This window comes from Callorhinus ursinus, unplaced genomic scaffold (genome assembly GCF_003265705.2).
Source record: "Callorhinus ursinus isolate GAN/ISIS: 27379988/994484 unplaced genomic scaffold, GSC_fseal_2.0 scaffold53, whole genome shotgun sequence".
Taxonomy (NCBI): Eukaryota; Metazoa; Chordata; class Mammalia; order Carnivora; family Otariidae; genus Callorhinus; species Callorhinus ursinus.
In genome coordinates this window covers 9290958-9313827 of record NW_027397115.1, presented here as the reverse complement: position 1 = coordinate 9313827, position 22870 = coordinate 9290958, and the positions used below count along the sequence as shown (strand labels likewise).

Here is a 22870-nt window from a genome sequence, read left to right as displayed (position 1 = left end):
TTCCTTACCAGGGAAAAGGGAACATTAATGAAGGTTTGGGGCTTATCTATTAGAACTTTTCTGGACCCATTTCTAGGTGGCAGCATGAACTCTGGGCCGGATGGTTCCCTCTGTGGATTGGGGAGAGATGCCCTTCCTGGCTTCACAAGGCTGTTGAGTACATTAGAAAGCGTAGACATTTGCCCTTTTTGAGAGTGTCTGTCTTATCTGCAAATTGGCAGTTACTTGGAACTTTTCAGAGTACAGCCTGAGGTCTAGGATGAGCCATGAGAGTGGGTATATGCTAGCAAACAAGGCTGCCTGGGCAGGTTCTAGAACAGCTGGTTTTTAAGGAGTAATCAGACTATCTCAATTGAGAGGCATAGTTTACTTCTGCTGGAATTGTCCGTTCAGTGCAGATTAAATTGAAATCTCATTCTGCACACATCAGTGATCTCTCTCAAAATTCAGGCACCTGACTTGAATGTTTTTTCTTCACATGCTGTTTTTGTAGTGTTGGCAAGAGAAACCCTCCAGCTTAATCAGTCTAAGTGTTGTATCAGTCTACTCATTTTTGTTTGTCTTGACATAGTAATGGAAGCATTAAATCATATATCACTATTTAAGTGGTCACTGGCAGGATATTGAGATATTACTGGGATCTACTTTTGAAGTATAATTTAATACAGGTAAAAAATCTGTAGTGGAAAACAGTCGGTGGTGATGACTTATGTTTGCTGCTTATTACGTAAGCTCCGAGAGCACCTGTCTGGCAACGATCAGGTAGAGCTCTTGGTGAACAGTCAGGTAAACACACGGCACATTCTGTTGCAGAGAACCCTTGCTTCAGCATCTTAGCCTCGGAGGACTGAGCAGGTTGTGAATTTTTTCCTTCTTAAAACAACTAGAAGGTGATTTGTCTTTGTAAATGTGCCTTTTAAAATAGTTTCTGAACAGAAAGACTGATACCTTTCCTATCCTTTACTCTGGCACAGATCATTAATTCTCATGTTTAAAAATGCTTTAAATGGAAGTTTCTCATTCCATCATCTTAGTTTACCTAGCTTTTAAAGATTTTAAGAGCTGGTATGTAGTGAGTTTCTGACAGGTCTTAGTGACTTTCTCAGTGGTGATGCCAATTCTTTCTGGATCTAAAGAGTTGGATTCATACTTTGAGATTGGGCCAACCTGGGTTTGAATTACTCTGCGCGTGACATGTATGACCTTCAGCAAATGACTCAGCCTCTCCACTTTGATTTCTTCTGAAAAATGAGAAAAATCACCTTCAGGATGGTTGTAAGATGTAAAAAAGACATACTTTAAGCAGAGAACATATGCAGAGTTAAGTACTAATAAGTAAAAGCAGCTGTTTGATTGTTTAGGGTGGGCTTGGGGGCAAGCGCAGGGCAGGGGTTGCCTTGGAAGGAAGGGTTTGTCACTGAGCACTGCAGAACACCGTCCTATTTTACCAGTGGTGGTGTGGTTCCTGGGGTGGGAGGGGGAAGACTTTCCAGAAGAGTCCCAGCTCAGGGTAGTTTTAGACACAGGGGAGAAATGTATCTAACCTGCAGAGTTCCTCATGAGAGCCTCCTGCTGCATCCACAGATTCTTTCTGTTTGAGCACATCTCCCCTTTTAACAGCTTGATTTTTAGAAAATAACATTTCTGATATAAATGTATTTTCTTTGTTGGAAACTTGGTAAACACAGAAACCTACCTTCAAATATTTTGGCTTTTCCCTCTAACAGTTGAGATCATTTATGATTTGATATGCTTTTTAAACATTTAACAATAATTATAACCACTGTTGGAAATGATAAACTCTTGAAGTGAACATTCTTTATACGTGAGTCTCTCTCTTTCCTGACGGTGGGATTACTAAGCACCTGCCCTGTGGAAAGCTTCAGGCCAGTTGCTGTGGCACAGCTCCCCCCACACTTCTGTGCTGTACCCAGTTTGGGTTTAATCCGGCGCTTACACAGCGTGGTCACAGAGTGGCAGCCTGCCTTCCGGTTTTCAGCTCCTGGGGCCTTTAGGCCTTTAGTTCTTCGTCTCCTCCACTGGCAGATCACCCTCCCTGCTACGAAAAATAAAAATCAAGGTCACACTTCCTGTATCCTCCTAGGTGGTTCTCTTCTTTCTTTTCCCCCCAGTAATGACATTTTTTTATTCTTTTTATCTTCTACTTTGGCCACTGTTTCTTGGCTCCTTAGTATCAGTGATAAGGTAACTCCAGGGTCACAGGACAGGGTGCTCCGTCCTGTGCAGTAGTCCCTGTCTGCTGGGCTTTAGATAAAGTAGGTCTCTTTGAAAGGGGAGAAAGTGAGAATCCGTACTTGAGTACTGTTTGGCCCAGATGTGTGACTGCAAGACTGGCCCTTGGGCCATCCTGGGGTATGCTGAGGGGCTGCTCTTTTATAGGGCAAAGGAGCTTCATGGACCCATTGAAAATAACTTGAGGTCATTTCTAGTGGATTCTCCAAAAGACCTAAGGAGCCCTGGTTACAGCTACAGGAACACACTGGCCCTGGGGGGTTGTTGCATAATGGGTGGTAAAGGCTGTTTTGGAAATGCTCACCTGTGGCTGGAGAAGGCAGTCATAAACTAATGAAGTCATTTACCTATTTCTGGGTTTTCTCCCTTCTCAATTAGACGATGTGAGAGAAAAATGTGGCAGTAGGGAAGCACTGTCCATATGAAGAAAGAGCCACAATAGGCAGGTCAGTTTTGCAAAAAGGAGACCATTTAATGGGGAAGCGGGAAACATTAGGAGAAAAGCAGCATATTTACCTTGCACCGGAAAAAGGTCCATCTCCTCGTGAGAAGTTAGGGTCAACCCTTCTGAGCCTAGAGGGGATGTGATGACTGCTCCCAGGTAGCTGGGTTTCTGCAGCAAACAGCTGAGAAGACCTCCTGATCTGTCTCCCAGGCGGGTCCACAGGGCAAAGGGAGGTAGAGCCCAGCATCCACCAGGTCCTGCCCCTCACAGAGCAGGCTGAGTGTCTCAGGAAGGCCGGCAGCCCCACTGGTGAGATCCCAAATGGAGGGAGAGAGCCGCCTCTGTCAGGACTACAAATTTCAGGCTAGAAGGAGGGAAGAAGTTGCTACTGTGGTGCCCGCTGAGCATCCCGGACAGAGAGGCTGCAAGACCCTCCCGAGGAGCGGCAGGGTGGGGGCGGCAGACTTGGGCCGACTGCCGCAGGTTGTGCGCCCCAAACCCCCAGCCGCGTGAACACCTCACCCTTGGCTCTGATCCTCCGCAGGAAACTCCCTTCAGTCCCAAGGACGGACTGGCTCTGAGCATGCACAGCAGTCTTCCAGGGGAGCAGAGGTGCCCTCTGTTTAATTCAAAGGCAGCGTTTCTCAGCATGATCCACAGCATTTGTGATGCTCTCAGAAGGAACGGCTATCACCTACAGTTCTGTGTTCTATATTACAAGAAGCCCACTAGCAATGTGACTGCATAGGACAGTGGTTCTCAAATTACCACAGCATCACCTAGGAAATTAGAAATATGAGAAATACGTGTTCTTGAGTTCCATACCTACTACACCACAAACCCTGGAATGGGACCCAGCAACCTTTTAACAGCCCTCCGCCACGTGAGAGGATGCTCAGCGCTTAAGTTGGTGGGCAGTGACTAGGATAAAGTGAAGTAAAAGTGAATCGATCGAAGAGACCCACGGACCTGGTAGAGCTGTGCGCCCTGCTGGGGAGCAGTGCTCTAAAGCTTCATGGCCTCAGAACTAATGGATGTGCAATTAACAGCTCTGGTTTTGCACAAAGGGAGACAAAGTCAGGGCCCACTAGGAGCCACGGGCTTCAGTGGACCTCTTCCAAAACTCAACCACTCCCTACAGTTCCAGCGCAGAGAGACACAAATTCTTGTTCTCATGGACTCTGTCACTACAGTTTTTCCTGGGAGACTTGCAGTGGCCTGGGGCTTGCATCCCAGTGGGGAGACGTGAGAGCTAGATAGGACAAAACAAGCAAGGTTAGGCCTGGACATCTCCAGCATGGAATCGGGCAAAGTCCCCTCCATCAGCCCTGAGTGGCAGGCCCGGAGGGCGGACCGGGAGCAGCCGGCTTCCGTGTCTGGCAGTAAGAACACCAGGAGGTAGGTACGAAGCACTTCCAACACCAGGTGCCCTGAGGAGCTACTGACACATACTGTCTTAGCGGTGTGAGAGAGGTGAGTTTCTAGGTTACAGAAAAACAGGCACAGAGAGGTGAAATCATTTGAGGTCTCAGCAAAGCGGTGACAGGTCAGGACTGATGGCAGCTGCGCTTGTTACGAGCTCACACGGCCGTCACACGGCCGTCACACAGCCGTCTAGTTTGGCACACTGCCTTGCCCTCTGAGGAGGCCTCCAACCGGCTCCTCTGCCAAGTGTAGACATTTGTCCACCTACAGTACAGCACCTCGTTCCTTCAGGAGGTGATCTCTTCACAGCACAGAAGCCTCATCCACATGGGTGTCTACCCTCTACCATACTGCTCCCTCAGGCAGGCGTTACCTGGCCAAGGCGAGCGATGACAAAGGTTGGCACACCATCTCAGAGTTGGGGCTTTCAGGGAACAGACTGTTGCCAACAAACCCTCTAGACCCTAACTCCCCAAACTCAGCCAAAAACCAGCATGTCCCCCTCCTCTAGGCTAGGGGAGGTCTGCACCGTTCTGGTTTCCTTATCACCGTCCAAGCACGTTTACACTGCTCTTGACCTTGAGTCCAAGGAGCCAGCCAGACAAGAGGGTCCTATTAGGGCCCAGAGAAGTTTCAGGCATGACCTCCCAAACCGGGGAGCACAGGCTCAGCTTACAGGACACTGCGGCCACAGATCTCCAGCAGATATTGGCACAGAACAACAAAAGGACCAAGGGGCTTCCAAGCCCTAGAAAATCTCTGGCCGTTTCTTAGGGAGGTCTTTTTGGCAGCCAGAGGAAATACGTGATTAAAAAGGCAGATACCACAGAAGAATACAGTCTGAATAATGACAGGATTCGGATAGGTCCTCATTCCAGAACGGGACCACCTGCTCACTAATCTGTCCATGCTCAGCAATGTCAAAGGTCAGAGGGAGACTCACTGCTGCTCTTGCCACAGCCTAAGTGGGGATATCCGTGATGAGCTGAGGCTGAGCGGAGCCCACGGGCTTCTGTGCGGCATGTTCTGGCCTAGCTGATCCTGCCTGCTCCTGGGCCCTGCTCAGCTTTGTAACAGCACCATTACACACGCACTGCACATCTGATCGGAAAAAGCAGCATGTGTGGTGGGGCGCCTGGGTGGCTCAGTTGGTTGTCCGCCTTCGGCTCAGGTCATGATCCCAGGGTCCTGGGATCAAGTCCCTCATCAGGCTCCTTGCTCAGCGGGGAGCTGCTTCTCCCTCTGCCGCCCACCCCCCCACCCCCCGCTTGTGTTTGCACTGACAAATACATAAAAATCTTAAAAACAAAACACCATGTGTGAAAGGGGATGGAAAAAAAGTAAGATGGAGGGTCTGGAGGTAACTTTCAAAATGTTCAGTTTACTTTTTTAACAAGTTTTTCTTTTTAGGATTTTATTTGAGACAAAGCGTGAGCAGGAGACAGAAGGAGAGGGAGAATCAGACTCCTCCCCCATCCCTGCTGAGCAGGGAGACCTATGTGGGACTTGGTCCAAGGATCCTGAGATCATGACCTGAGCCAAAGGCAGACACTTAACTGACTGAGATACCCAGGCACCTCTCGATTTACTTTTAAACAAAAACAAACCCACTAAAGACTGCATTGTCATTGCAGGCCTAGTGGGTATGTCCATCAAAGTAGGTTTTGATGGGGACGCCCGGGTGGCTCAGTCGTTGACTGCCTTCGGCTCAGGTCATGATCCCAGGGTCCTGGGATCGAGCCCCACATCGGGCTCCCTGCTCGGCAGGAAGCCTGCTTCTCCCTCTGCCACTCCCCCTGCTTGTGTTCCCTCTCTGGCTGTGTCTCTGTCAAATAAATAAAATCTTTTAAAAAAAAAAAGTTTTAATGAATACCTTTGGGAACACTATGAAGGAGATGATTTTTTTTATTTGAAAGATTTTTAATCTCTACACCCAACCTGGGGGCTTGAACTCAACCCCGAGATCAAGAGCCACAAGCTCCATCAACTGAGCCAGCCAGACACCCCCAAAGGAAATATTTTTTAAAAAATTAAACTGGCGGGGTGGGGGGCACACTTGGGTGGCCCAGTCAGTTAAGTGGCCGACTCTTGATTTCAGCTCAGGTCATGATTTCAGGGTCATGAGATCAGGTTCTATGCTCAGCAGGGAGTCTGCTTAAAGATTCTCCCTCTGCTCCTGCATGTGTGCACGTGTGCTCACTCTAAAATCTTAAAATTAAACTTGGGCTAGTAAGCAAAGTAGTACAAATTTCCTAAATTGTACATAATTTTGCTGATAAAATGTGGATGCCATTTAAATTACAAATAAGTCTAATTAGAATAAGGTGCTTTCACATTTACAGTTTCACATATTCCATATATACACCCTCTGTATCCATTAAACACAGCACTGCAAGTATATAGAGGGACAAGAAGGTCCAAGAAAACAGTTGTGCTGCTTTCATGAATCGAAACCCCCTTGCCCCCAGCTGAGTTAGCCACTGCCTCTCAGAAGAACCCACATTTCTTTTGAAAACCTATTGAGGAAAACCAGCTAACTTCCTGCCCCCAATGCTCAGGTGCTTAAAAAATCCATTTATGGATTTGGAAATTTCAAGTAAATTTGTCTTTTTATGGGCATACAGACATCTAAACCCTTAAGCCAGAGATGGTAGTGATGGAAGTTTCCAGTGTTAAACTACATGCCAGCAAACAAAAGCTTCGCGTCCCTGTCTGGGGGTTTGCACCCCAGGGTCCTGTTCTACTGAGCTCACAGCAGGTGGCAGCACGCTGCTTCTTGGGAATGTAGATGCCCTGCCCACAGGCCGCGCCAGTAGCCGGCTCCCTCCCTAAGGGGACTGGGGATCCAGGCCAAGGCGGCTGTCACTAGGCATTCACCCTGCAAAGCTACGCACGTCAGCGTGGTGAGCGGGGGAAGGAAACCCAGTGTCAGAAGGGACACTTTTTTTTAAGAACTGTAGGTCATATTCCTGTGGCTCAAGAAGGCCTTTCAAAACCAACAAAACAACCAGCTCTGGGGAAATCTTTACTCCTTAAAATCTCCCTTTGAGGGCGCCTGGGTGGCTCAGTTGGTTGAGCGACTGCCTTCGGCTCAGGTCATGATCCTGGAGTCCCGGGATCGAGTCCCACGTCGGGCTCCCTGCTCAGTGGAGAGTCTGCTGCTCCCCCTGCCTCTGCTCCTTCCCCTGCTCATTCTCTCTCTCTCCCTCTCTCAAATAAATAAAAATCTTAAAAAAAAAAAAAAAAAAAACTCCCTTTGATGAGGCATTTTACAGAGTCAAGACATAACGTCCACACACACACACTGTGGGTGAGCGAGAGACCCAAGCCTGTCCCAAGGGCCACAAGAGCCTCTCTCTGGGGATCGACACTCCACAAATCCTAAGACCCACAGTCTTCTCGTGGCTGACCCAAAGCACCTTTGATTATTTCAGACCCACCTCGGGCGCCTTCCTGTCTCCTTTTCTGCCTGCACTGCAGAACCCAGGACCGCACGGATTGTCCCCAGGGTGGGGGACCTTGTTTTGGCTCTAAGGTTCTTGTAACTGAGCGAGCATACCAGCATGAAACACGGTGCAGATTCCCTTCCCAGGCAGCTCTGTTCAAGCCTGTTGAGACCGGGGCCGGGGGCACGGCGTACTGCAGGGAATCCTCGCAGCAGGAGATGGCAGCAGGCCTTCCCAGAGGCCAGACTGGTGTGAGAGTTTAGTCTATGAACGTTCAAGGACATCTTTCCAAAACAGCCAAAGATGTATCACCTTTGAAAACCAGCCTTTCCGAGAAACCTGGAAATCCATACACCATCCTTGAGATCAAGGGGAAACTTTCCCTCTCTGGAGTTCTGGCATTCAGGGCCAAACAGCCAACTAGAAGTTGTGATTTACTTCAGAGGCTGCACCCACCTCTCCCATTGCCCTTTTGCAGCGTGGAGGTTGCCCACAGGGACGCAGTAAAGCAGGGGGCAGGCAGCGTGCTGGGCAGAGGCAGCTCGCCTCCTACACGCCCGTGAGAACGCCGGGCAGAAGTGGCAGGTGTCAAGTGGGGAGGAGGTGGCTGGCGAGGCCGGGAGATTGCCTACAATCTCAGTATTGGGGAAGGTACTAAAAACAGAGAAGGGCTGTGAAGAACCCCAGGGTGCTGGTAGCAGTATAAACGCAGGGCTTCCAAATACACATACGCTAACCAGACGAATGTGTGTACACATGGGCACGCATGCACGCATGCCTGTATATCTGTTTATTCGCCATCTGTTCAGAAGGCCTAGAAAAATAGCAGTGGGTGCTCTGAGTGCCCAGACCTTGGTGGTTTCTTTTTCTTTTCTCTTTAAGTAATCTTTTATGCCTGGCGTGGGGCTCAAACTCACAGCTCCCAGATCAAGTGTCACATGCTCTGTGGACTGAGCCCAGCCAGGCACCCGCCCCCCCACACCCTGGTTTTTAGATGCTCTCGTCACTAAAGGGAACCAGAATAAATGGCTGACTCCAGAACTGGGGAAGGGAGAATGTTTTTCCTTTCACTGCTTTTATCCCTGCAATGTTGTTGAACTCCCTTCTGTTGCCGAGCACTTTTCCATAACCTTCTGACCACTTTGTCATTCTGACAGTCCAGCCCACAGGCCGGTTCATAAACGTGAACTGTCCTTCAAGAACACAAGCCACACAGCCACCAGCCCACTCTGAGGAGTGAACGCAGGCCTGAACGCAGGGCCTCACCTTGACGACTCCGAGTGTGAGAGCACCCGCTGGAAGGGAGGAGACTCGAAGTGTTAGAAGTCTCTCTCCTCTTCGGGCTCATTCTTTGGATAACAGTGTCCGGTCCAGAGGAGAGGCACCTCCCCTTGCCTGGGCGCCCCCACGCTGTACTTCCACACCCTCACTCACCTCTGCTCTCACTTCTTTAGTTACTGCTCAGAAGGACCAAAAATTCATTAGTATCTGTTTATTGATCAATGGTTTGATATAAAGTTATTTCAGATCTTCAGAATTTTGCCCAAACAGAAGTCACAAGCATTACAAAGTTTTTTTTTTCTTTCTTAAAAAAAGGGTAGGAGGCAGGTTGGGAGGGGACCAACCTAGCAGTAGTGGCATTTGAGAATAAATTAACAAAAAAAAAATTTAGTATTACCATTTATTGGTGACAAACACTAAGTTTTACTTACATTCCATGGGGAGAAAAAATTCCAGCGTAAACAATGAATTGAAGCGGTACTTAACTCGCAAGGCTACGGTGCTTTTAATCTGGACCATATGCAGGACCTTAACTGCACACGCTTCTGTGCCCAGTAACACAACATCAAAAGCAACACAGTTTCTGAGATAAACATGGGTCATTCTTTTCAGCCCTACATGGAGATGTAATCAACAGTACAAAGCACTCAAGGAAATCCATCTGCGGGTTTATATGTACTACGTGGAGACCATATCCTGTAGTGTAGTGAAAGCTACGTGTCCTCAAGAGCCATATGTATGTACAGTTTTTTTTAATAATCTTTAAAACAAAGATCAAAGTTCATTTGTTTAAGTCCTGTTGCATTAACAAAAATAAAATAGAAAAGGAACCAAATGATCATTAAAGTTTAAAATTCCTAAACTGTCCAATTTATACAACCGTGGGAGACTTCATCAAGGACTCTGAGAAGTCCAGCACTGTTTCGGCTAAACCGGAGGGCACCCAGTTTGCATCACTGAAACAGTCCCGGGTTAGTCCAATAAAGTCAAAACGTGTAACCACATACACATGGATATGATCTTTGCTGATTGGATTACTGATAGAGTCAGTCTCAGACAAGTTTCTAAACTGTGCTATGTAACTAGATACAATTGAGAAACTCTCAGATGAAAATTTATATAGTGTCATTTCAGTCAAAATGAAAATAATAAAACTAAGAATATGTAATCTCTTTTGGGAGAGAAAGCAGTGGTGATGACAGTGCGGGTGCCACGGAGGCGGGGGCCAGAGCACGCTAGAATGGTTAGTTGGCGCTGAGTAGGAAGCATTTGATTTTCTCTGGTGCTTTCGGCTCTGGGGCTGGTCTACGGCCCCGCTCCCCGGCATGGGTGTCCAGGGTGTGTCCCAAGGGTTTGAGTGAGCCACTCTGAGAAAGGGTCGTGCTCTGTTCCCGGTTTCCTTCACACAGCCCAAACAGCAGTGGCCACAGCCAAGCACCGAGGGGTCCGGGGCCACACGGCAGGCCCCGCCGTGCCCCCCAGCAGCTGCCCGTGTGTGGGGACAAAACAGCACCCGCGAGCGCAGCCACGGCCGCCTCCTTGTGTTCCCGTCTTCGTCACCACTGCCGCCTCTGGTTCTTTACCCAGCACGTCTCTCAGCCCACTGGAGGTATCAGAAATTCCAAATTCTCAAAGCAGTTTCAGTATTTTCAGTATATATGTTGGGGTGGCCAGAAAAGGTTCAGCACCTCCCACACCTTAAAGGAAGAAAAAAAATGAAAGTGATGCCAGTTTTGAAATGTAAGAAAACTTAACCCATGTTAAAAATGAGGAGAAATCAGACACTAAAGCCCAGCAGCACAGGCACCAGTTTATGATCACTGGGGTTCCGGTTTTCTCAGGATACACGGTCAAGTGAAAAAAGTGAGGAGGAGAAGGAGTGTGTAGTATGGGATCTCCGGGAGAAAAGGAATAATGCAAGAAATACACGATTGCATTTGCATAAAGAAACACACAGGAAAGATACATAAGAAACTAATAACCATTGTGATGTGTGGCTGGGGGCAGGGAGAGGGACACGGGTGAGGGCTGCGTGGGGGGGGGGCCAAGACTGACCACCCAGCATCTCTGGAAATCACTGTGGGGTCTGAACCCTGTGTATGTATTACCTATTCTAATTTTTTTTAAGAAAGTAGAGCTCTGCTCACAACCTGGAAACCTTTCAGGGAAAGGGACAGAAAGTGACAGAAGGGGAGTGTCTTACTATTTTGAGCAGACGGTTTGAATTTAATGCAAATGAGGAATAGAACTGCCTTTCCGAGTAAATCAGCTCACTCACACAGACATTGGTCCATTTCCCGTTCTTGGCATCTCTGTACTCGGTTGGTCCAACTCCGAGAGCAACTTTAAGATGTTCAGTGCAGCCTAGCAGGGACGAAAAGAAGAGTCAGCACGACCGCCGCCCAGGGCCACAGCAAGACGCTGTTTGAACAGGTCGGCGAGGGACAAAACAGGGAGTCCCACTAAACCAGACTTTCCCTTAATATTTGGACTTTCAATTTGAAATACAAATTACAAAATAAATTATCCATGTTTACCTCACTGAATCACAACCTCTGCTAATTTTATTTTCTTTTAATATTTTTAACTTTATAGTAACTAGACTACACATTTTGTATCCTGCTTTAAAACAGAAACCCGTCATGTTCCCTTGTTAGAATACGTTAATTTGATGGATGCATTATAGTCCATCAGGCGTATACACCACAGTTCACCTAGATTAATCAATTCCTTTTCTCAGTTTCGTACTTCTCATTAACGGTAGCTTCACCTGAACGGAGACCAAAATAAGGGGCTTTCTACAGCTGCCCAAACTTGGGTGTGTGGTCTGTGTTCTGGGAGGAGAGGAATGGACACAGCGCGTGGAGGCGGTCCAGGATCCAAGTCCACCCCCCAGGCCAGCACAGGGAGGGGAAGAGCACCGGGACGGGAAGGAGAGTCTAAGGCTGATGAATTCTGATAAACAATGAAAAATCAATAAACTAAGGAAGAAATCTTCAAAAATATGAAATCTATTAAAAGCACCCAAGTCTCCGGGAGAACCCTTCTCCTATCTGTCCAAGGCCAGCAACAGGCAGGAGCCAGGAGCACTGGGGAACATACCATGTCATGGCAGGACTCCACATCCTTTCCAATACCGTGGCTGATCAGAGGTGGCTGAGAGGAGCAATTGATAAGAGATACAAACTCGTTCTTGTTGTTTTTGGGGAAGTCTTTGTATTCAACCTGAGGGGAAAAGAAAACCGAGGCCAAGTAGGGAAGCGGCGAATACGCAAGGGGCCCAGCAAATGGAGAGGACACCTCTTTCTCCTGCCCTCAACCTGACACGACTCCTGCTCAGTCAGCAGACTGTCAGGGGGGCCTGCAGCTGGGGGTACCAAGGGCTGCAGGCAGCAGACCCAGGCCCCAGCTTCTAAAATCTTCCAGGAACCTAGATGTCTTACCTAAAAACCCTGGTCGGGGGGAAGGGGGGTACCAAACACTTGGCCTGAAAGAAGCCATGTTCTTTTCTGCTAGGCTGAAAGGGCCAGCACACTGAATCCATTCTTGCTAGAACTATCACTAAGATGAGAAGCTTTGTTACTATGGTTGGCCTGGATTTTGTAAAAGCTTATTTATTAGCAAAGGACAAGGTGATTCTGTTACCATACAGGCCTGTCCCATACTTTCCCGAACTCCCTCCACCCGCCTCAGGACCACCAGGTACCCTCCACCCTTCCTCCACATAAAGACCTGGAATTAATAAACGAGGTGCAAGGCTCATTTTCTGAGAGAAACCCCAAAAAGATGAGTGCACTGAGGTCTAGACCACACAGCTCCGGCCTAACAGTTACCTGGAATCCCTGGACTCTGGAAAGATAGTCCAGCTGCTCAGAGGGTCTTGTAAGAGGTCCGTGGGGTACGTGGCCTGAAGAGATGTTATTCTTTAAAATGGTCTCGGCTGTGGGCGAGGTGCCCCCATACAACAACTCACGGGCTATCATGGCAGTTACCGTGGCCTTGGCCGGATTCGGAGCTGCCCTGGTGAAATCTTTGGTGTGGTGTCCTTGACTGACTCCTACGGCCTGGGCAACCTCGGGCACCATGGGAAGAATCCCCGCGGGCAGCTGCTGATGACTAAGATAAGGCATCCTAAACTCATCCTCTTTATTGCCTAGGGAGGGACACGCAGACAGATCAACACGAGGCCACATGCGCTGCTAGGAAAGACCTTTGCCACCCCGCCGGCCCGCCCTCGGCGCACACGACAGCTCAGGGGGGCCGCAGAGCTCAACACCGCTCGTCGTTCCAGGGGCCACGCCAAGCCCAGACTCACATTCAGATCAAGACAGTATTAACATCACACTTACTAGTCCCATTTTCATCCCCAGAGCCAGGTTCAAAAAAGGTTACTTTTCTTCCATCCCCTGGTTTTTTTATTGGTGTCTTAAAAAAGAAAAAAAAAAAAAAAAGGCCATGAGCGGAAATCAAACTGTCGCAAAATTAGTTCTTACTCTCTGAAACTATAAAAACTCCAACCAGCTTTCATCTGTGGTTTGTAACCTTTTGAAATATAAAGAGGTAATCGGCAGAGAAGCCCTACCCCCACGCCGACAGGCCCAGCAGCCTCCTGTGCCCCCCACCACCGTCCCCCCTGCCCGCCCCAGAGCCACTCCTGCCCCCACGGCCTGTCCTCTACCAGAGGAGGCTAACAATCCTCCTGAGCTGGGGGCCGAGCTCTGCTCAGCACTCACAGGAGAACAGGGGAATGTTTAACCAGAGGGAGCCAGAGATGCTAGATCTTTCCCCAAGGTGGGAAAAAGAAGCTTTTAGATGAAAGCTAAACAAAGACTTTTCTGGAACTAATATCCAATTCAAGGAAAAGGTGACATTTCCAAAGATAACAAACAGGCAGGGAAATGCTATGAGAGAAAAATTTTGCAAACACGGGTCTCCTTTCTGAGAAGGTAAGGATGTTACGAATCCGCTATCAGATTTTGGAATGAAAAACCCCAAAACCAAGTCCAGGCCCTGTGCCAATTCTTTGAGGAGTGTCCGCGGCCACGGCAGAGGCCACAGCCCGCTGCTGGCATGGCTGGCACAGGGAGGGGTCCCATCCTGGGACCTCTCAGTGGAAACAAGCTCGGTCAAGAACCCGCTTGAGGGTACTGCTTTACCAATCTTGGCAGAAGGTTTTGTATCTAGTGTTCAATTCATAAAGAAAAAAAAGAATCCCGAATCGAAATTACGAATTTCCTTCCGTAAATCCCAGTGTGTCGGTGTCCCAGAAAACCCAAAGCCGGCTTCCCAACCAGCAGAAGTCTGAAGCCGCGGGTCTGCCACCCGGGCCCCACTGCGAGCGCGAGGGCAGCCACAGACAGGGGTCATCTGCAGCCCCGTTGCCCATCCTCCTCCAGGTGGAAAGGGGCGAGGTGCCCTCCAGCAGAGCGTCCCTGACCACAGAGATACAGAAACAAGAACGACTTAACCCAGAGCCACGCTCGGAGCCACGGACATGCAACTCCCCTTCTGACCACATTATAATGCTCCAAACGGATAGGATGCCGCTCAGCAGGGCTGTTTTCCTGCCAGGAGGATGAAGCCTTGCCCTGAAGCCTGGCCCTGGAGGTTGCCAGAGTCCCCTAGGATGAGGCGAGGAGGTCATCTTGCCATTAGAGAGCAAGGACACAGAGCCCCGAGCGGTCACCTTCTCCTCTGATTTGAGGGCTGGTTTGGTGGGCTGAGCCTGTGGGACTTTGAAACCAAGGATCTCCAGCATGTTCTCGGCTGCGTTGCGTTTGGCCACCTTCTTGTTGGTGCCTGTTCCTTCTGCGGTATGGTTTCCCACCTTCACCTGCATGAGGACGAAGTCAGGACTCAGACCAGTGCTTACACCTTCAGAGTAAAGACTGGTGAGGCAGTGGTGTGTGGGCAAAAGAACCGAACAGCGACCAGAAGCTTCCCAGGGGTGCCCGTGGCAGCCGCCGGTCAACGTGAGATTATAGAAGCTTACAGGCCCTTTAACATAAGGAGTTCTAAAAACGCACTTCCTGACGTGACTCCCTCTGACACTCATCTGTGCTGCTGAGGGTCTGCGCCCCTAGGGCACGTGTGTGTAGCCCAGCCCGGGACCCTGGGGGCTGCCGGAATGCCTGCACGGCCGTAGGCAGAGTGTTTACCCCACAGAAACCTGCAGACACTATGCAGCACGCCCGCCTTCAGTGGTTTTGTCGTCTCCTCTAGACTTACGAGATGGAGGAAAGGTTAATGATGGAGGCAGGGATGCAAACTACGCTAACAAGCGTGTTGAGTCTGCAGCCGGGGCCCTGTAACTGCACAAAAAACGGGAACATTCATCCAGTCGTTGAAAATGATCTGATTCAACAAAGTCACTCACTGTTCATAAATGAAGTTCCAACATGTCTTTACTTTCATCTTGTTTATGTAAACAAAAACGTTAACCGATCCTCATGCTAGAACTATGCTCCTTTGTCAATAGCACGCGCGGCCTGATTTTCTAACACCGTCTAACACCGTCACGGCCCTTACGTGACAGAGAAAATGGAAAGTAAAGAGTATTACGTGTTTTCTGTATTATTTGTAAACTGTGCCCTGGTCCAGTGGGACCCACTCCCCGCCATCGGACGTTAGCACTATTAAGACCATGTTGCTTGTAGTAATTTGATGCCTTAAAACGTGTCCTTGCGTGCGCACCACACGTGCTGCTGAGTCAGCAGGGAGGAGCTCATCCTTTCTGACGTTTGTACTATACATACGTGTAGTTTATACATGCGTAACACATCTATAAACACACCCACCCCTTCCCACCAGACCACCCTCCCCTAAGAGAGTTGAGTGTTACACAGACTGCAGCACATACCACGGCTTACAATCCCCTTCTCAAGCCGGTCTTGATCACAGACCAGACCAAAAAGCCCCATGTTCCAGAACTGAGAGTCAAGGAAACCTTCCCTGGCCTGTGAAGAGGGCTCTGGGGTGGAATCCTGGCCCTGCCATCTACCAGCTTTGATTCTGGCCAAATTACTGATCCTCTCAGTATGCTGCCATCTTCCCCACAGCGTGGAAGGACCGTGACTTTACTCGCCTTCCGAATGGGGAGGGAGAACACGCTGAGAACACTTCCCAAGTTGTGAGCGAACTGCTACACGAGAGCAAAGTCCTGGATTTTTCACCAGAAAACACCATTAAATTCAAATCATAGAGTAGACTGCCCATATGACTGTTTCATAAATACAAGGAAAACACTCTGCACTAATCCGAAGTGCAATCCCAATCTAAGGAGGACCAACCCTAGACTCCAGATTCTACAGATTAGGAGGAACAGGAACAGATCCTTTGATAGAACTTGTAAAATTTACCTTCTGAAAAGGACAATACAAGCCTTCAAGGAGATGTACTGAAGAGAAATGGTCACCCGCAATCCCCCTGCCCTAGCACCCATGACCTGGAACAGGTGTCCGAGCTCCTACCTGCTGACTCAGCAGCACGTGTGGTGTGCACACAAGGACACGTTTTAAGGCATTTACTATAAGCAACATGGTCTTACTATTACTAATGTCCAATGGCGGGGAGTGGGGCCCCCTTAGGAAAGCACCCAGCCCCTGGACCCCTCCAGCCAAGATGGGGCGTGGTCACAGAAGGGCTGCCACAACCCATGCTGACCCACCTGCATCACAAACTCTCTGCGGCGCGGGAGGCCTCGCTCTGTAAGGAGCATGTACTCTGGCTCCTTCTCCTTTTTCGCCTGCTGGATCTGGGCCAGTCTGCTGATCGGGTTCATCCCCTGGCCGCAGTCTGTGCTGCTCTGCAGCTGAGGACAACGGATGTAGAAACCATGTGCCATGTTAGCCACAGAGAGGACCTCGCCAATTCAGGGGTCAGGACACGACACAACATTCCTTTATGTTTGATCTAAGTGCCCAGAATTAATCAGATCTTTTTTAAACCTTAAAATTTAAAGATGCTTAGTGATTTTCTAGGATTGCTCTGAGGTGACTTTTTAAAAGGCTCCTCGCAAACCAACATCAGTATCCCACTATGGGTAGGCAAGCAATCCTGAAAAGTCTGCTTTTTAACAATAAATTTCAACTTGACAATGAAGAGAGAAAAAAATACAGAACACTATTCCTTAAATTCCCCCCAAAACTCTGTTATAAGATGGGTCCCCAGCTTTCTTAACAAGGACTCAAAAGCCAGAAACTATTTAAAACACACACACACACACACACACACGAAATGCAAAACCTCAAGCTGACACCATGTGGAAAGAACCTAAGAATCCCACAGTTTCTTCCCAGTGGCCATCTTTAGCGCCACGGAACCCTCAGCCACTGTTTGCGTGGGGTGGTTCCTGGGATCTCCTGAGAGAAAAGGGGAGCCGCAACAGTCTATAGCGTGTGCTCACCCCTGGGGACGGGGTCTTGGCAGAGTGTGAAACTATAGCTGGCCCTCGAACAACAAGGGTTTGAACTGTGCAGGTCCACCTAGAAGTGGATTTTTTTTGATAACTACAGTATAGTATAGGTGTATTTTCTCTTCCTCAAAATTTCCTTAATAATGTTTGCTTTCTTCCAGATTACTGTGCGAATACAGCATTTGATACACACACACACACATATAACATATGATATATAAAACATATTAATTGACTCTTTATCTTACTGGTACAGCTTCTGGTCAACAGTAGGCCGTTAGTGGTTGTGTCTGGGGAGTCAAAAGTTAAACCCAGGCTTTCCACTGGGGTGGGGGCGGGGGGTCAGCAACCCTAGCGCCCGTGCTGTTCAAGGGTCAAAACTGTATACTGACAGGGGGGCACCTGGGTGGCTCAGTCGTTAGGCGTCTGCCTTCGGCTCGGGTCATGATCCCAGGGTCCTGGGATCGAGCCCCGCATCGGGCTCCCTGCTCAGCGGGAAGCCTGCCTCTCCCTCTCCCACTCCCCCTGCTTGTGTTCCCTCTCTCGCTGTCTCTCTATCTATCAGAATAAGTAAAATCTTAAAAAAAAAAAAAAAAAAAAAAAAAAACTGTATACTGACAATCAGAACAGACCCTCGTACTCCTAAACATGCCCAAATGGACTCTTGTCCCTTCTCTGGGTGGGGGAGGCAAGGGGCTAGTATAATTTTTGACAGGTCCATTGACGTGGCTTAAAAAATACCAAAGAACAGGAGGTGTTTGGTGAAATGTCTCACTGCCCCCAGACGCCTTTCGTCCCACAAATCTGCTTCACACTCGCACCAGTTCAGCGGTGAGCGAGATGGAGGAAGGACACTCTCTCGCCATTTGCTCTGCAGAAGGGCACTGCAGGTGCACACGGTTCCTGTGATCACCCCCTCACGCACGACGTGTGCGCACAGCTGCCGGTGCCTCGGCATCCGCATCAAACTACCCAAGGTGGCCCCCGCACCAGGCCTGGCAGGTGGCACATCAGTGCCCATCCTGTCACTAGGGTCAGCAACCTAGTGAGCCTTTTAATATGTCCTCCCCCGTCATCCACAGGCAATGGAAATACCCACTTCGATCGAGAAGGTTCTTACCCTGACTATGGATTTTGTTTTCTTTTTGATTCTGGGCTTCACTCGCTCGACCGTAGGCAGGGGTGGTAGCTTCTTCAGCTCCTCGAGAACAGCAATAGCAGCATTTTTCTTTGAAATCTTCTTGCTCTTCCCTTCACCTTCCCCCACAAACTCCCCAACTGACACCTTGGTCACAAAGCTCTTCATATGGGGGGGGGCCACTCTCCCGGGCAACCTGTTTCAGAGGGAAAGACTGAGTGAAAGCGTGACAGGCACTTCCTGCCAGCGGTAGGACACACTGCCCAGCACACGACCTCCCAGGAACCACAGGGAAGGGGGGGTTACGGACAAGACCTGATCAATGCAGGCGGCATAAATGTCAGCAAAAGAAAACAGTGAAAATCCTGAATCCTTTCCTTCCCTTATTTCTCAGACTTCTTAATGTTCTTGGGTCTGGTTGGTCCCCCACACAGTTACTACAGAGTAAAGAGGGAAACAAGTTCTGCTCCCACCCTCCGAGCAGAACGACTCCTGTCTTCCCAGGGTAGAGACTATCCTGAGTTCAGGGGATCCAATGCAAATGGCAGAAAGGAAGCCGTCCCAGCGAAGTCCAGAAATAATTTCAACACAAAGAGTTCAAGTTTAATATTTGCTCTGAGCCTCCAGCCAAGTCTGAGCTTATTAAATCCTGGTTGCTATGCAGCTTTAAAAAAGAATGAGAAATTTCTAAGCACTGACCGTGATTTTCAATATACACAAAGTTAAAAAAACCAAACTGCCAAGAGTTTATACAGTACCCTAACTTATGTGTAAAAAAAAAATTTATATATACCCACAACACATATACACAAATATATAAACAGACACACACGTGTGTGTTTATATGCTTATTTTTGCAAAAAGAAACACAGGATGGATAAAGCAGAAACTGAGAGAATTAGTTCCCTAGCGCACGCGGGAGGAACTGCATAGAGCAGGGACAGGGTGATGCTTCTGGGTGTGTCTCTTCGTATAGTTTTGACTTTTAGAACCATTTAGTGTTTTACATATTAACAATATAAAAATAAGTCAACAAAGATGGGAGAAAAACACTAAAACTGAGTATGGACAGAAACTTAATTAAGGTTCTTATTGGATCACATAGAAGGAAAATAAAAATTGAACTAGCTACTTAGGTTAGCTAAGACACTCTTGAACAGAACAACCGAGAGGACTCACACACCAGATCCCAAGACTCCAATAAAGTTATAGCAACGATGCCCTCACAGCATTGTTTAAAGGCAAACAATGAGGGGCGCCTGGGTGGCTCAGTCGTTAAGTGTCTGTCTTCAGGCTCAGGCCATGATCCCAAGGTCCTGGGATCGAGCCCCGCATCGGGCTCCCTGCTCAGTGGGAAGCCTGCCACCCCCCCCTGCTTGTGCTCCCTCTCTCGTTGTCTCTGTCAAATAAATAAATAAAATCTTAAAAAAAAAAAAAAAAGGGCAAACAATGAGATCAATAAATCAGAACAGAATGCAGCAACAGACCTGCACACATTTGGTCTTGTGATTTCTGGCAAACAGACCAAAGCACATCAAAAAAATTTTTTTGCACCATATCATTATTTTTTATGTTCAGCATTTACAATACAAGGGCCAGAGCTTTCTCCCCAACTCAAATTTATAAATTCTCAATTGGCTTGTGAGGCCAATAGGGATACTTCTTCTTGTCTAATTTGGTTTCTGGGAACACTTCATTCAGGTCCTCAGTGGTCTGGAATTATGTTCCTCATCTTCTCCAGCTTTTTCACATTCCTCAATCCGGGCCTTCTAGAGAGACAAAAACTCGGCACAACTTTTCACATCTTCTTTTTCTTCAGCATCCACCTGAACAATATATTTATCCTCTGGCACAGGAAACTTCAGGGCATTAAACTTCTTCTCAAAGTCATCTACCAAACCAGCCTTCGCCACATTGGCCTTGTAGTAAGCCCAGTCGATAGCAGGTGGTTGCTCAGGGAGAGTAGCCAACCTGGAGCTAAGTGTCTCATTCCAGGATTTCGGGGAGTTAGCAATGGCCTTCTGGTTTTGGGGTATGATCTCCCCCAAAGCTAGCCAGTCAATGGTTTTTAGAGTAAGTTTTCACGCAGGTCATGATCTGAGGGTCTGCTTCTCCCTCTGCACCCCACCTGTGCTTTCTCTTTCACTCTAATAAATTTTTTAAAAAGATTTTATTTATTCATTTGACAGAGACACAGCGAGAGGGAACACAAGCAGGGGGAGGGGAAGAGGGAGAAGCAGGCCTCCCGCTGAGCAGGGAGCCAGATGCAGGGCTTGATCCCAGAACCCTGGGATTATGACCTGAGCCGAAGGCAGAGGCTTAGCGACTGAGCCACCCAGGCGCCCCTAAATAAATAAAATCTTAAAAAAAAAAAAGGCAGGAACTACTGCTCTGTGCAACATGGACAACTCAACACCTGCATTACATTAAGTTAAGCCAGACTAAAGGCAATAAACTCTGTAATTCCATTTATGTAATGTTCTGAAAAGAGAAAAACTGTAGGGGCGGAAATTGGATCAGTGGTTGCCTGAGGCTGAGGACGGAGGAAAAGAACTGGCTGCAAAGGGCTTCAGGGCAACTACAGGGTGAAAGAGGTTTTAGGTCTTGACTGCAGGGGTGGTTCCACCACTGTATACATTCATCCAAACACATAAAAAAAATCTGAATAGGATAGATTTTCCTGTATGTAAGTTATACCTCAAAAAAAAAAAAACTACCCTCCCCTCCAAAAACATCCCCACAGGGGAATATCAAAGGACACAGCAGCCAGTTGAATGGCAATTTGAATATCAAAATGAATGACAATAACGTTGAACCATGGTTCTTTTTCGTTTTCCTTTTTTTAAAAAGTAAGCTCTACACCTAATACGGGGCTTGAACTCACGACCCCAAGATCAAGAGTCGCACTCCACCTCCACCGACTAAGCCGACTACGCCAGCCAGGCGCCCCCTAATGAATGACAATAATGAAGTAACACTCTGAATAAAAAAAAGAAGCTGTGGACCTATGCTAATAAAAATTAACGTACAGAGATGGGGTATTTCCTGTGGAATGTCAGCTCAGAAAGGCAGAAAATCCACCACAGCAGTGACTGTTACGGGGAAGAATTATCAATGACTATGAGAATCACTGGGGAAATCTCTGAGGGCATAACCTTCAAACATCTCCTCGCAGGATACGGATTAATTGCAAAGAGAAAGAAAGTCTCCTTAAGGTGAAGCTCTGGTGTAAGCCAATGAAAGGAACGTCACTGACACGGGGGGGCGGGGGGGGGGGGGGGAATGCCTTCATGTGATGCTCAGAAGAACCAACACCACATCTGTGGTGTCCTGAGGGAAAAAATGCATTATCTGAAACTAATCATGAGGGAACAATGAGACCAAACTGAGGGCCATTCTACAAAGTACCTTTTAAAAATGTCAAAAGAGGCTGCGAACTGTTACAGACAAAAGAGCCTAGGAATGCCTCTACCAGATGCAGTGTGTGATCCTGCGCTGCCACCAGAACAAGAAAATACGTACCATCAAGGACGGAAGGGACAGATGGCAAAATGTGAATATAGGACGTACGTTACATAAGAATTAGTGACGCTCAATTTCCTGTATTTGATCATTAGATTGTGCTTAAAATAATGTCTTGTCCTTAAAAGATACATGTTGAAATTTAGGAATCCTGATAGCTGCCACTTACTCAAATGACCCAGCAAGGGTAAGAAGAGAGAGGAAATAATACGTGCATTCAGAGAGAGAAAAAGCAAATGTAAAAGGTTAATCACTAGTAAATCTCAGTGAAGGAGAAATTCACTATCCTATTCTGCCAACTTTTCCGCAGGTTTGAAATTTTTCAAAACAAAATATTCAAAAAATGGCTAGGAAAACCAAATAAGCCCCAAAACAACGGTGCTGTGCTCCCCAGGTGAGAACCAGAGGCCCCTCGGAGAGCGGCCTTCACTGCCCCCCAAAGGAAGAGGTTGGCTGGGAGGGCCCAGCACACGGAGCGCAGGGCTCCTGGGGCCCCTCATACACCACCTCCCAACCCGGACAGCCTGGTTGCCAACACTCAGCCCCACCTGGCCTCTTGGCCTCTCAGAGTTGACTCAGTCATCTACTCACATCACCAGCCAACCCACCTAAAGGTGGAGTTCCACCTACTATGGATTTAGTGCAAGGTCATGTAGAGGTCACAACTGCCTCCCGGTGACTGTCAATCAGCACCATCACATTTTTTAACTAAAACTATGTATTTTATCAAAAGTCAAGCTATATACATTTTTTCTGGAGAACCGCAGGAAAGGCTCTTGCCTTCTTCTATTAAACACTTCTAACCCAGATTTCTATGTGACAGATTTTACTATAAAAAACTCAGTAAAAAAAAAAAACTGTTCCATTCATTTATTCAACAAACATTTCCTGAGCATCCAGTAAGTGCCAGGCAATCTTCCAGGTGCAAGAGACAGATCTGTGGGGGA

At 48.0% G+C, this 22870-nt stretch overlaps 1 protein-coding gene across 1 annotated transcript in view; it reads right to left on the bottom strand.

Annotated features, from left to right (window-relative positions):
* Positions 1–9236: 9236 nt before the first annotated feature.
* The window catches only part of STAU1 (staufen double-stranded RNA binding protein 1), a 51248-nt gene continuing 37614 nt past the window's right edge, over positions 9237–22870 (bottom strand). Inside the window, 9 exon segments of the mRNA XM_073884011.1 lie at positions 9237–10547; positions 11129–11214; positions 11953–12075; positions 12684–13003; positions 13200–13275; positions 14537–14683; positions 16517–16660; positions 18384–18578; positions 18580–18597. Of these exon segments, the coding sequence (XP_073740112.1) occupies positions 10532–10547; positions 11129–11214; positions 11953–12075; positions 12684–13003; positions 13200–13275; positions 14537–14683; positions 16517–16660; positions 18384–18578; positions 18580–18597 (1125 nt within the window). The 3' untranslated portion in view covers positions 9237–10531.